Raw genomic sequence first — 12,299 nt, 5'->3', positions numbered from 1 at the left:
GTGAAACGGGACCAAATACTCTGAAAATTGTAATTTCTTTCCCTCTCTTCAGTATTTACAGATCACAACATAAAATCACAGTTTCTACACTTTGCAGAGTGATCTTTTCTTTCAAGTTGGTAATAAATCAGAGCCAGGATTTTTTTTTTTTGGGGGGGGGGTGGGTTTGTGTTCTCTGACATCAAATATGGAACTCTGGTGTCACCAAGCAGTATTCATTTACCCACACAAAGTTTGATTAACCACAATTTTGCAACGAATCTGTCATGTTTTCCGTCAAAGACTTACTTGTGTCATGATATTATCTCATGCCCATTCATATGCAAAGCAGCTAAGCATATTTAACACTGAAATTGTCTCAGTAGCCACATTTACAAACAAATAGTGGCTTAAGTGAGGCCACAATCAATGCAAGTTGATGTTTAACCGTTTGCTGAGCAGGCGCCAATCTTTGCTCACAGGAATTCTGCCATCCACAGTCACTTAGTCGCTCCTTTTTTGGACTGGACAGCGAGTTTTATTTTGTAATTTAAATTTAAGGTAAGATCACGTTCATTTTATTCGACTTATTGGGATACTATTGCACTTCTGAAGACTTGGTGGAATCTGCTTAATACTAAGTGATGTATGTTTTTTTTATTTTACATAAGGTCTGCAGAAGGCCTATAGCGCTTCAGCTAATACTTTTTTGGACTTTTTTTTTTAACTTTCAGACATTTAAAGTTAATTTGAATACAGATTGTAGACCACAATGCACTGGTACTCCAAATTGTTTCTGCCACGTGGATTTTCTGTCCCTTAAAGTGCATAGCCTACAATGATGCGTTATTGAACAATAAATCTGCAATCTTAGGATGTGGTTCACGACAGCCCGGATATCTGCTCAAAGCACACACTCTGCACTTATGTGTGTGGAAATCAGATTGCAAGCAGTGCTACAAAACATTTTGTGTGGCTCCCATATTTCCAGATGATCTGGGTTCCTTTCAAAGAGAGGACAACTAACTAAGTAGAACGAAAAAGGTTGAGACCTGCATACAATCCAGCTAAGAAACGATGAGCAAAATGAGAGAGTGCTGTGTTCTAAGAGGTTGTTTACACAAGTGGTATATTTGTGTCATAAAGTGAGAAGCTAGGCCACACATCTTTTCTCTCTCTTTTACAGTTCCATTCTAAGGGCATGGACCTTCGTCTGACACTCCTGTTGATCTGTCTCTGCAGCCAAGGAGTCACTGTAAAGCACCGAAGCTCCTTATAACTCACTTTTAAGATTATGCTAGATGTTGATCATCTCTTCTGGTTATATATAATGCGTGTATAGATTGTTGTCTCATACTATCTTTCTTCTCAACAGAATGCTGAGGTGGCAGAGAATGACTCAATCCCTTTGGTGCCGCTCATTCCTCTGATGCCCAGCCACCCCAGAGAGGTTTGAGGCAAAACACCTCTTCTTTCCTCTGCACATTGTGCTTGTTGTGTTATTGTTTTCTGGTCATTTCACATTTTTTAAAATGTGCCCTTGTGGTGTAGTCTATGTGATACACGGGTATATGCCGTATACCCACTAAGAAAGCTCCAGGATTTCCATATATCCATATATTTTTGATATATTTTGAATTGTCATATGTGGTTTTATTTCTACACATAGGCTATATAAAGGTATTACCACCGTAAATTGGTGCATAAAAGTGTATCCGAATACGGGAAATGAAGTCGTTGATGTTCAAAACGTCCCTCGGGAGGAGACCCAGACCCCCCCCCCCGGCTAATATACACTACCGGTCAAAAGTTTGGGGTCACTTAGAAATTTCCATACCACTCCATTATAGACTGAATACCAGCTGATCTGAGTGGGGGGGCTGATCTTTAATGCAACATCTACATTGCTCATTACCAGCCACCATTCACCCAATGTTCTGTTTTCTAATGTGATATCATTTTAAAAAACTAACTAGAAAAACATTGGAGAACCCTTTTGCAATTGTGTAAGCACATAATGTGATCTGAAAACTGCTGCCCTGGTTAAAAAAACACAATGTAACTGATCTCAGCTGGTATTCCGTCTATAATGGGGTGTAATGGAAATCTCTTTTGACCGGTAGTGTATATAAACTGTATATATACAGTACAGTAAAGCCACTACAATACATTAGACTACACCACTGCTTGTGTCTCTCTCAGTCAGACTGAAGCAGCCCTTGCATCAGTGTGTCTGTTGTGGTTATTTTTTTTGAGGATGGGGGGGGTCTGGTAGACTAGACTTCACAGCTTTGTTTCTTTGTGGGTTAGCCCAGCCTTCTTCTCATCTTTTGTTCTTTTTTAGCCAGACCTCCAGACTCCCATAGATTTGGTAAAATCTTCAACAGTCAATTTATGTGAATATAATCACTTTACTTAAACTTTGGTGTACAGTTAAGTTTTTTTGTTGCCACGCCATTAACAACTTCTCCTCTTCCTGCCTTTAGAAAGTAGAAAATGAAAGTGCAGTAGCACCAGGGACTACACATCCCACAGAAGCACCTGTAATCAATGGGAACTCATCAGAGGAAGAACAAGATAAAGTGTGTCTGTGTGACAGCCGAAGCCCGCGGGCCAGGCAGGCCAGGGAGGCCATCGCCGCGGCCATTCAGAAACTGGGGGTGCAGCTTCTGCAGAACCTGGAGACAACGCCGGAGCAGCCGAACGTCATCATATCTCCTTTGAGCATATCGTTAGCACTCTCCCAACTGGCTCTAGGTATGCATGTCCTGCTGCAGTTTTTTTGCATGACACATCGTACCTGTACGCAGCTTGTTCTCTATGGAGCTAGAACAGTGACAGTAACCTGTGGTATTGAAAATAAAATTTGGCATTGAAACAACCAATATCGGCATTGAAAACTGTTGAACTGAAGTATAGAACACAAACATCAAAAAGTAATAATCCCATAATCCTATGATATTATTTCACTTTGACGTTTGTTTGCATCATGATAGGTTTTTTCAATGTCAATGTACATTTTTTCTTGATGTCCGTGTCTTTTCAAAGACAGTTTTTTTTTATTTTTTTTACGCTGTCAAGATTTTTACAATGTCACTGTTTTCAGTTTCAACTTTCTGTCACTGTTTTGGCATAGGGAGGAGGGGCCTGAGGGGAAGGACAAAGAGGGCGTGGCTTGTGGGAATTTACATAGGCTACTGGCGAGAGACCGCACCTCCATAGGAATCCTGCCATTTTTTCACACAGAAGCAGGCTGGTTTAGTGTTAACTTTTAATGTAGTTTGTCAGTGAATGCGTCTAGCCTTTTAGTGAGTGTGTGATTTTCCTAGAAACCTATTATGTGGAGAAAAAATGGCCGATATGAACAGACTTACTTGAGATTTGGAGGTTCCAGGTGAACGTGTGGAAGACATTGCAGATATGCGGTTTTAACAACTCTGGGAGGATTCGTCTGGAGGTGCGGTCTCTCGCCAGTAGCCTCTGTAAGTTACCCGTAAGCCACGCCCCCTTTATCCCTCCCCTCAGGCCCCTCCTCCCTACGCCAAAACAGTGACATTGTAAAAATCTTGACAGCGTAAAAAAAAAAACTGTCACTGAAAAGACACGGACATCAAGAAAAAATGACATTGAAAAACCTATCATGATGCAAACTAATGTCAAAGTGAAATAATATCATAGGATTATGGGATTATTACTTATTGATGTGTGTGTTTTATACTTCAGTTCAACAGTTTTCAATGCCGATATTTGTTGTTTCAATGCCAAATTTTATTTTCAATACCACAGGTTACTGTCACTGTTCTAGCTCCATAGTTCTCTACGTCCGGAGACCGCCATCCTTCTCATCAGATAATTGCACCCTTCTTCTTTACAGGAGCAGTGAATGAGACAAAGGAGCTGCTGATGCATCATCTCCATGAAAACACTCTCTCCTGCTATCACGAGTCTCTGCATAGTATCTTAGGGAAGCTCAGGAACGGCGACCTGCACATTGCCACACGTATTTTCCTGCGCCAAGGTTATTATTTTCCCCTGGAAATGATTTTTAACTCTACAAGAAGTTGAGACTACACCGCTCCTGCAGGCAGAAACCTTCATTTTCTTAATTGTTAGTGCTGATCTAAAGAGTAATACAGCCTGACGGAGTGTGTGTTCATATGTGTTTCAGGGTTTGAGCCAAAGCAAGACTTTGCCCGTGAATCCCAGCGGTTATACGACTCAGTACCAGCCGTCTTGGAGAGTCTGCAGCAGATAAATGACTGGGTAGAGAATGCAACAAAAGGAAAGATGACTGGCTTTCTGTCTTCTTTACCACCCAATCTGCTCCTCATGCTCATTAATGCTGTTCATTTCAAAGGTGAAATGTCATCATATTCACATAATTAGTCTGTTTAAAAAAAAAAAAAAAAAAAAGTGCTCGTTTCCCAAGATCCCAGTGGAAATAACCTATGAAATCTGCTGTGTTTGCAAGTTTCCCTTTTCCATAAGCTTCTTTATGTTTGAATTATGCTGCTGCTTAAAAACTGAGACCCGTGTTTCCCACAGGAGAGTGGAAAGCTCGATTTGACCCGCGCTTTTCCTCTCGAGGTGTGTTCTATCTCGACGACAAGCACATGGTTGACGTTGAAGTGATGGAAGATGCCAAACATCCCCTGAGTTCATTAATCGATAATGAACTGGAGGCTCAGGTATAATACTCATTTACACTTTAATAACTGTCCCCAAAACACACTTGCCTCTTGTCATACAGTTTGGAACGATACACAAATTCCTTAAATTACCTCCATTTAATTACCATATCTCTTCTTCCGTGTGCAGGTAGCAAGATTTCCATTCCAGAAGTCCAAGAGCTTGTTGGTGGTCATGCCTCTGTCCGGCCAGGTGAATGTATCTTCACTTTCCGCAAAGCTGAATATCACCGACTTGTATCATCGTCTGCCCAAGGAGAGGGCTGTTCAAGTTAAAGTCCCCAAGTTTAAACTGGAGTATGCTCAAGACCTACAGGAGGTTTTTACCAAATTGGGTAAGTCTTCATCGTTTTCTGTGGCCTTGTTATTTTTACCACACATACATATTGCTCAATGAAATGTTTTAACGTAATATACTGTACATGTTGTCCCTCGAATTGACTCGGTCCTCTCTGCTCTGTGTTAGGCCTCGGAGGGATGTTTTCCAGTCCCAATTTGGCTGAGATTGCAGATGGCCCCCTGCTGGTCTCCAGTGTGATGCATAAGTCCTGCATGGAGATAAACGAGGAGGGGGCAGAGGCTGCTGCAGCCACCACCGTGGTCATCTCCCGGGCATCCAACCCTGTTTTCCACCTCAGCCAGCCGTTCTTGTTCGTCCTCATGGATGATATGACTCAAGTGCCAATTTTCATGGGTGTCATTAACAACCCAAATCCTGGAGCTCCGATCTTGCAGAGAGGGGAATTCGGGAGCAAAGATAAAGTGGTTTTCCCAATTGATAAGAATCACGTTGGCTCATTTGGAGGCCCACCTAAGTAGGGACTAAAACCTGCACTGCTGTCCCAGGGGAAACCCAGACCAAGATCTCTATGACTGTACATGTTAAATGTACAATATCACAGAGCTGGATCAAAATGTGTGTGTGAAAACAGATGCTTCATATATGTCTTTGTTTTATTGTAAAATAAACACACTGAGGAACCGAGTTATCCCATGTAAAAAAGAAATATTTCTATGCAAATATTACAGTTTTGCTGCACTAGATGGCATGTATAAGTAGATACAGGATATTAGATTAAACAAATGGTTTACAACAATGGTAAAATCTTTCTTCATCTTGAATTGATTACACTTTAAATTTCCCAAGATATGAAAATGTAAGGGCAATGTCACAGCATTAATGCATCATTTTGTATCTAGTTGAATGTTTTAATTTATTTTTAAAGATGTCATCTAATGGTCCTATAAATTTAATTGATTTGAAACACAACGTGTCAAGGTGATAAGTTTTATTGTATTCCTGAATGAAGAACTGTGATTGTAATGTGAGGGTAAACTGATGCGTTTACGAAACTGGGAAAACATTGAACTGAGGCAATTTGTAGAAAGCTGGTGCAAGTTAACACACTGTAGATGCGCGGCACTTTTTTATCCAAATGCCAGCAAATTGTGGTTGCAACTAATACCCTTTTATGCATATTGACAAGTAACTAACTGGTATTATTTGGTGGTCCTAGCCCACCAGTTTCCCCCTTTTCTCTGCGACTAGAGTGATTGATTGAAAGTGGTGCCTAGTGATTGACCAAAAGATGGGAGGTACAGTCACTTCATCGTTTTTTGTAAATAGGTTTTTACACCACCGTTTCGTTTAAATCATGTAACATTACTGTTAATTACTATTTTCACATTGAGTGTGTGATGAAATAATTAAGGGAACTTACTTCTTGCATACTTTCCTCATTCACTAATTTTGTCAATGGTCATTAGATGTATATAAGCGTGATTTGATGACCACAATAAAAGGGCATCCACTATACCAAATTTCAAAAGTTTTAACCCAATGTCAATCATTAAAAATGTACGGTCATCCAAAGTGGATTCTGAACTTCCTAATTTCCTCTGACATTGAATGCATCTTAGTAAGCGCCTGACGTCATTTAGCGCTGACATTCACGCAGCTGATCTCCGGTCAGTTTTACCGTGTGTACTAGGCCCATAGATTCAAGGCGCTGAGAAATTGCAAACTGAAAACAGATCAGTGAACGGAAACCGGAACAGCACATACGACGTTTCGCGCGTTTGTCCAAGCTGTTGGCGCCACTGACACAACCCAACGAGTACTGTCAGTGGTAGAAGCATAGAATTGGCTGTAGTGTTCATTTCAGTAAAATTGTCTTTTTTTTTGTAGCTAAAGCAACTCTTTACAGACATGACGAAGCTATCAGAGGGTGCAATAGAGGTAAGGCTAATCTTTTCCGTATAACTAATACGCTAAGACATAATTTTCAAAACGAAAACATGCCACAATTAGTTTGTATGTGCATTCTTTGTTTAACGTTAGCTGTAGAAGCTAGCTAGCACTCATTTGTTTGCACTAGTTAGCTTACAAGCTACTTTCAGTGGCTAATTAACGAACGTTAATGTTAGCTTAATGTAACATTAGCAATGTTGTTTACGTTCGTAACGGAAAAAACATTGCAGCCAACACGGTTGTTGTCAGACATAACGTTAATAGAAAGTGTACTTAAAGTTGACGTTAGATAATAACGTTGAGTCATTTTTTGGAAAAAAGCAGTAATTTTCCACGTTTCTACTTGTAACGTTAACATGGTTGAATATAGAAGTTGACAGCAAACGGCTTAACCAGTTAACGTTAACTAACTATTTGTTTCCAGGCTCTATCAAATGGCACCGGTGGTAACGACGCCGTGCTTCAGTTGGTGGTGAGTATCAAGAAAGACTAACATCACACAATCTTCTCTTAGGGTTTAACCACTAGATATATCACCATCACCAACCTTACCTGTGGGTGGGTGGATGGATGGATGCATGCTTTATTCATGGATGGATGGATGGATGGATGGAAGCTTTATTCATGGATGGATGGATGGATGGATGGATGGAAGCTTTATTCATGGGTGGATGGATGGATGGAAGCTTTATTCATGGGTGAGGATGGATGGATGGATGGATGGATGGATGGATGGAAGCTTTATTCATGGGTGGATGGATGGATGGATGGAAGCTTTATTCATGGGTGGATGGATGGATGGATGGATGGAAGCTTTATTCATGGGTGGATGGATGGATGGATGGATGGAAGCTTTATTCATGGGTGGATGGATGATGGATGGATGGATGGATGGAAGCTTTATTCATGGTGGTGGATGGATGGATGAATGGATGGAAGCTTTATTCATGGGTGTATGGACGGATGGATTGATGGATGGATGCTTTATTCAAGGATGAATGAATGGGTGGATGCTTTATTCATGGGGGAATGGATGGATGCATGATGGATGCATGGATGCTTTATTCATCCCAAAGGCATCCTGTAGCAAGACAACCATAACACAACAAACACATATAGCTACACACAGATATATCACACATGCTTAAGAATAAAAATCCCTCACAGAAATGCAATGACCATGATAAGGTGAGATACTATGGTAGTCTGTGTGCAATGAGAGAGACGGTCCGGAATAATAATAATAATAATAATAATAATAATAATGATGATACTCATCCTTACAAAAACAATAGGTTCACATGCACACGTCCCCTGTCTCCTCAACAGTTACATCAGTTTGAACCAGATTGAGAAAGCATTCTGCAAACCAAAGCTGGATCTTTATGGTGGAAAAACCTTCTTAAAAAATACCTTTCAGACCAAGGTCACAAAAAACTATATTTGAAAATACTATAATACTATACTTAGCTAGTAGCTCTTAAAGGCTGGGTGCCACTACACATATTTAACAACAGTAGAGACTCCAGGAAACAGATCCTGTCCCACCATAATGCGGATCACTGTATAAGAAGTAAAGAGTTTTATTTTTCTGAAGAGTCTTATGTACTTCCATCTTTGAATACATCAAACTATACAAAATTAATGCTTTCAGAGGGTGTAAAATCCGACAATTTAGACACACACTACATTTGGGAAGAAAACCCTTGTTTGAAAACCGTTGCACTTGTTTATCACCTTTTTTAAGAACATCCGCAAGATTGATGGAGGAAGTGGTCTACCTCGCTTTCGGGTGATGATGAGTGATGGACTGCACACACTGTCCTGTAAGATTTTTTACTTTTTTAAATACATAGCGGAGTACATAATAAAAAAATCCTTAACAGACAATGTGATATGTAAAACAAGTTATTGCAAAATATTGATGTTAGTTTGGCTGATTTTTGTTTAGGTTTCATTTTCTGATTGTTTATGAGCAAATAGTAATGTGGTTGGTAAACCATATTTAAATAATTTATCTGGATCTTAGATCTCCTAAATGGGTATTATCTAGTTAAAACGTGAGTGTGGTTGGCATTTAATGTAATGTAGGATGTGGTTCTAGACTGGCTGTTTTTAAAGCAGTTATTCTAGTCGCCTTAGTTGAAAGAACAGCCTGTCTTATTTTCTTTTCTCGCTTTTCCACACCTTTGCAGCCTTCATGCTCTCAACGCAGCTGAACGTCATGGCTGAGGAGAACAGACTGGCCCCGAACTGCATCTGCATTCTCAAGAAGCATGTAACTAATATACTAAAGGATAAACGGTATGCAGTTTTCCTTTGCATTTATTATCTTCCCATCATGTCCACTTTCTGTATAATAATAATAATAATAATAATAATGTATACTTTATTAATCATGGAAGGGGAAATTACAATGTTTTCACACTCTTGTTAATTACATACATTACACACAGGCCTGAACAGGCCTATAAATGTACCTATACATACATATAGTATACATATAGTACCTATACACGAAATGGAGAGATGTCAGAGGCTGCCCATGGAAAGGCGCCCGAGCAGTTGGGGGTTTGGTGCCTTGCTCGAGAGAACCTTGGCAGTGCCCAGGAGGTGAACTGGCACCTCTCCAGCTACCAGTCCACCACCACACTTTGGTCCGTATGGGGACTTGAACCAGCAACCCTCTGGTTCCCAACCCGACTGAGCAACTGCCACCGTGTATAACTGTGTTAATAATATTGAGCAAATTTAGTAAATGTCTTCCAAAACTAAATGGATGCGATGCTAATTCCTGCGGTTATTACAGACGTGTGGTGATCATCTTGGAAATTGAAGTCATCAAGAGTGCTGACGAAGTTGCTGGAAAAATAGGTGAACCCACTCCTTACACTGAGGGTAAGCCTTCAAATCACATTTCATAATAATACCTGCTACTTACTGAATATTTAATGTTTGTCTAGAAGCAGTGGTTAGTGAATATGTTAATGAAGTGAGATTGATATTTACATAGACATCAGTCATAAATAATGGGTCAAAGTGTCACTGCAGGCTAGTACTAATGTCAAATCTTTCTTGCAGGTCAGGGCAAAGGCTCTCAGTCAGCACCAAACCCTGAAAACCGCCCTCCGCTACAGCAGCAAAATAGAAATGAAGGTGAATGCAACTTTTTATTTGAACTCTTTGACCATTAATTAATAAGGATGTACATTCTGAACTTACCTTTTTGTGAAAAACACTGTGCACAAACTAGTTCATCAATAACCACTAGAGGGCAGAATTTGTCTGCTGCTTTTATAGTTCATGGGACCCTCAGATTTACAGAAGACAAGCAATTTTGACAGCCCCATTGAGAAACACTTTCATTTTTAGCTTTCTCAAATCTTTCTTTAGAGTTTTTTCACATTGTTATTGACACTTACAATTCTCCGTGGCTCCAGTTATTCATGTGAATGCTTGGTATCATAAACGTTAACAACCATGAGCCTGTGTTGATGGGAAGCTGTCTCTGCCTGTCCCTGTCAATCCTTGTGTTTATCTTTTCTTTCTTTTTAAAGCACAGTAGAATACCCAAACAAATACATGGCAACACCTGGAGAGTGTATCTTAACCCCATGAACAGATTTATTTTTCATATTTGTTCGTGTCAAAGATAAGCAGTAGATCACTGCAACGCAAAAAACTTGGACCAGCAGAGATGTGCAATCCGGCTGTCAGAAGGGTTTTGCAGTCTTCTAGTTTGGGTCATAGCAGGTATTCATCCCTCTAATCTGCCGTGTGGGAATCGAGGTTGTGGCAAGCGCCATCCTCATCAGCACAGTCATTGTTCATTTCTCTATATGTGCTGGTTGATCTGGGGGCTTAATTTCCAGAAGTGCAGTGGTTGGCAAAGTGGGAGGACTTAAGCGGACACTTTGAACTCTAATCCTCCGCGTGAGACGCACACAAATCAAATGTGCGGCGCTTGTTCAAACGGAAAATCTCTTCAGTCAGGCAGCACAGCTCTCCTGGAGAGGAGCAGCTCCAGTTTGTTATAGCATTTCACACTCTGCCCTGATTCTGCAAAATGTGAATCATCCTCACCAAAATGCTGGATCACACATCTCCACCAACTTGACAAGTGTTCTGTTTCTTGTTGGATTCTTTCCTCTTGCTCAACTCGAGAGCCAACAGTGGTGAAGCTACTTTAATTCATTAGGTATTTCTTTTATGTAACTTTTCTCATGGAGCGAGATAATTACAGTGATCAAGCAGTTGCAATCCAAAGAAATTGGATTTTTGTAATTTGTCTCTGATGAATAATGCATGTGCCTCTCTCTTGACTTCTCTCCATCACTGCTCTTCATGGATCATTTATTTCTCTCTTTATTCCTCTGACAGGGAACAAAGGTTTCAATAGAGACTTTGGGAAGAAGGCCCCATCTGCCATGCCCAGTACTCCAGGGGACAGCTCTAAAGTTGTTCCCATTGCCAGCCTCAACCCCTACCAGTCCAAGTGAGTATGTAACCCAGTCAGTGGGAAAGGTCAGAAGGTTGTGTATTTGCCATGTTTGGGACAGCACATCACCGCATACATTTGTTATAATATGTATGTATATACATATTAAAGCTAGACATTTAAGACAACAGAAGGTAGTTAAAATATTATGAATGGCTATATAATTTAATGCAATTTTAGTCCTAACAGTCCTTCCACATCTTTTTTGATGCTTTGATCTTGTCGAGACTGTCCAAGAAATGCTGAATCAACTCTGGCTGTTGCGCAGCTTTAGTTTGTTGTGCTGCATTGGATCTATTATTTGGGAAACAATTTCTTGCCTTTATCTGTACTGATGCAGTGGAACGGGCCTGTTTGGTACTATTCAGTTGCTTGTCCTGTGGTTTTGCTGCTTGTAGCTTTCTTGAGAATTGCTTATCCAAACTAGGGCTGTTGGAATGAATTTCAAAAATCAAGTATATAGTCCTATATATTGTAGTATATCATGTGAATGTGATATATATCACATTCACTTTCACATTGCTGAGACTTAAAATGTTTGAGTTTGCTGCGATGCAACATACATAAGAGTGTCTACCACCCACAAAGGGGCAGACTATTGAAAGGGCTGAGGTTGGTGAATAAATGCATGAATTATTACTATAATAATGTGCATGTAGAGTTACATTCTGGGTCCATAAGTGGCCCTTAAATAAACAAAACTGACATGAATAACCTCAGACTTTTCTCTGTCCGATAGGTGGACCATCCGTGCCCGTGTAACCAACAAGAGCAGCATCCGTACATGGAGCAACTCTCGTGGTGATGGCAAACTCTTCTCCATGGAGATTGTGGATGAAAGTGTGAGTGTTATTGTGATCCCACTGCTAATTTTTTAATGCTT

At 40.2% G+C, this 12,299-nt stretch overlaps 2 protein-coding genes across 3 annotated transcripts in view; both read left to right on the top strand.

The window, feature by feature from the left end:
- The first annotated feature begins 302 nt into the window (after positions 1–302).
- On the top strand, positions 303–5,937 carry serpinf2b (serpin peptidase inhibitor, clade F (alpha-2 antiplasmin, pigment epithelium derived factor), member 2b). The gene is made up of 9 exons (XM_032504512.1): positions 303–540; positions 1,166–1,234; positions 1,355–1,429; positions 2,466–2,736; positions 3,854–3,997; positions 4,148–4,336; positions 4,525–4,667; positions 4,798–5,002; positions 5,134–5,937. Exons 2-9 carry the CDS (start codon positions 1,181–1,183, stop codon positions 5,484–5,486), a joined length of 1,434 nt encoding a protein of 477 aa, XP_032360403.1. The 5' UTR covers positions 303–540; positions 1,166–1,180; the 3' UTR covers positions 5,487–5,937.
- A 706-nt stretch (positions 5,938–6,643) lies between these two features.
- Positions 6,644–12,299, top strand: part of rpa1 (replication protein A1) — a 29,264-nt gene continuing 23,608 nt past the window's right edge. The window contains exons 1-8 of one of the 2 annotated variants that reach the window (XM_032504497.1): positions 6,644–6,906; positions 7,343–7,390; positions 8,666–8,744; positions 9,114–9,222; positions 9,728–9,816; positions 10,000–10,074; positions 11,299–11,413; positions 12,156–12,258. In XM_032504497.1, the coding sequence (XP_032360388.1) occupies positions 6,877–6,906; positions 7,343–7,390; positions 8,666–8,744; positions 9,114–9,222; positions 9,728–9,816; positions 10,000–10,074; positions 11,299–11,413; positions 12,156–12,258 (648 nt within the window). In that variant the 5' untranslated portion in view covers positions 6,644–6,876. The remainder of the gene's footprint in view (positions 6,907–7,342; positions 7,391–8,665; positions 8,745–9,113; positions 9,223–9,727; positions 9,817–9,999; positions 10,075–11,298; positions 11,414–12,155; positions 12,259–12,299) is intronic. The other variant, XM_032504505.1, reaches the window with a different exon arrangement.

This window comes from Etheostoma spectabile, chromosome 3 (genome assembly GCF_008692095.1).
Source record: "Etheostoma spectabile isolate EspeVRDwgs_2016 chromosome 3, UIUC_Espe_1.0, whole genome shotgun sequence".
In the NCBI taxonomy this organism is placed as follows: Eukaryota; Metazoa; Chordata; class Actinopteri; order Perciformes; family Percidae; genus Etheostoma; species Etheostoma spectabile.
The sequence above is the reverse complement of the archived record's forward strand: the minus strand, read 5'-3'. Positions and strand labels throughout refer to the sequence as shown.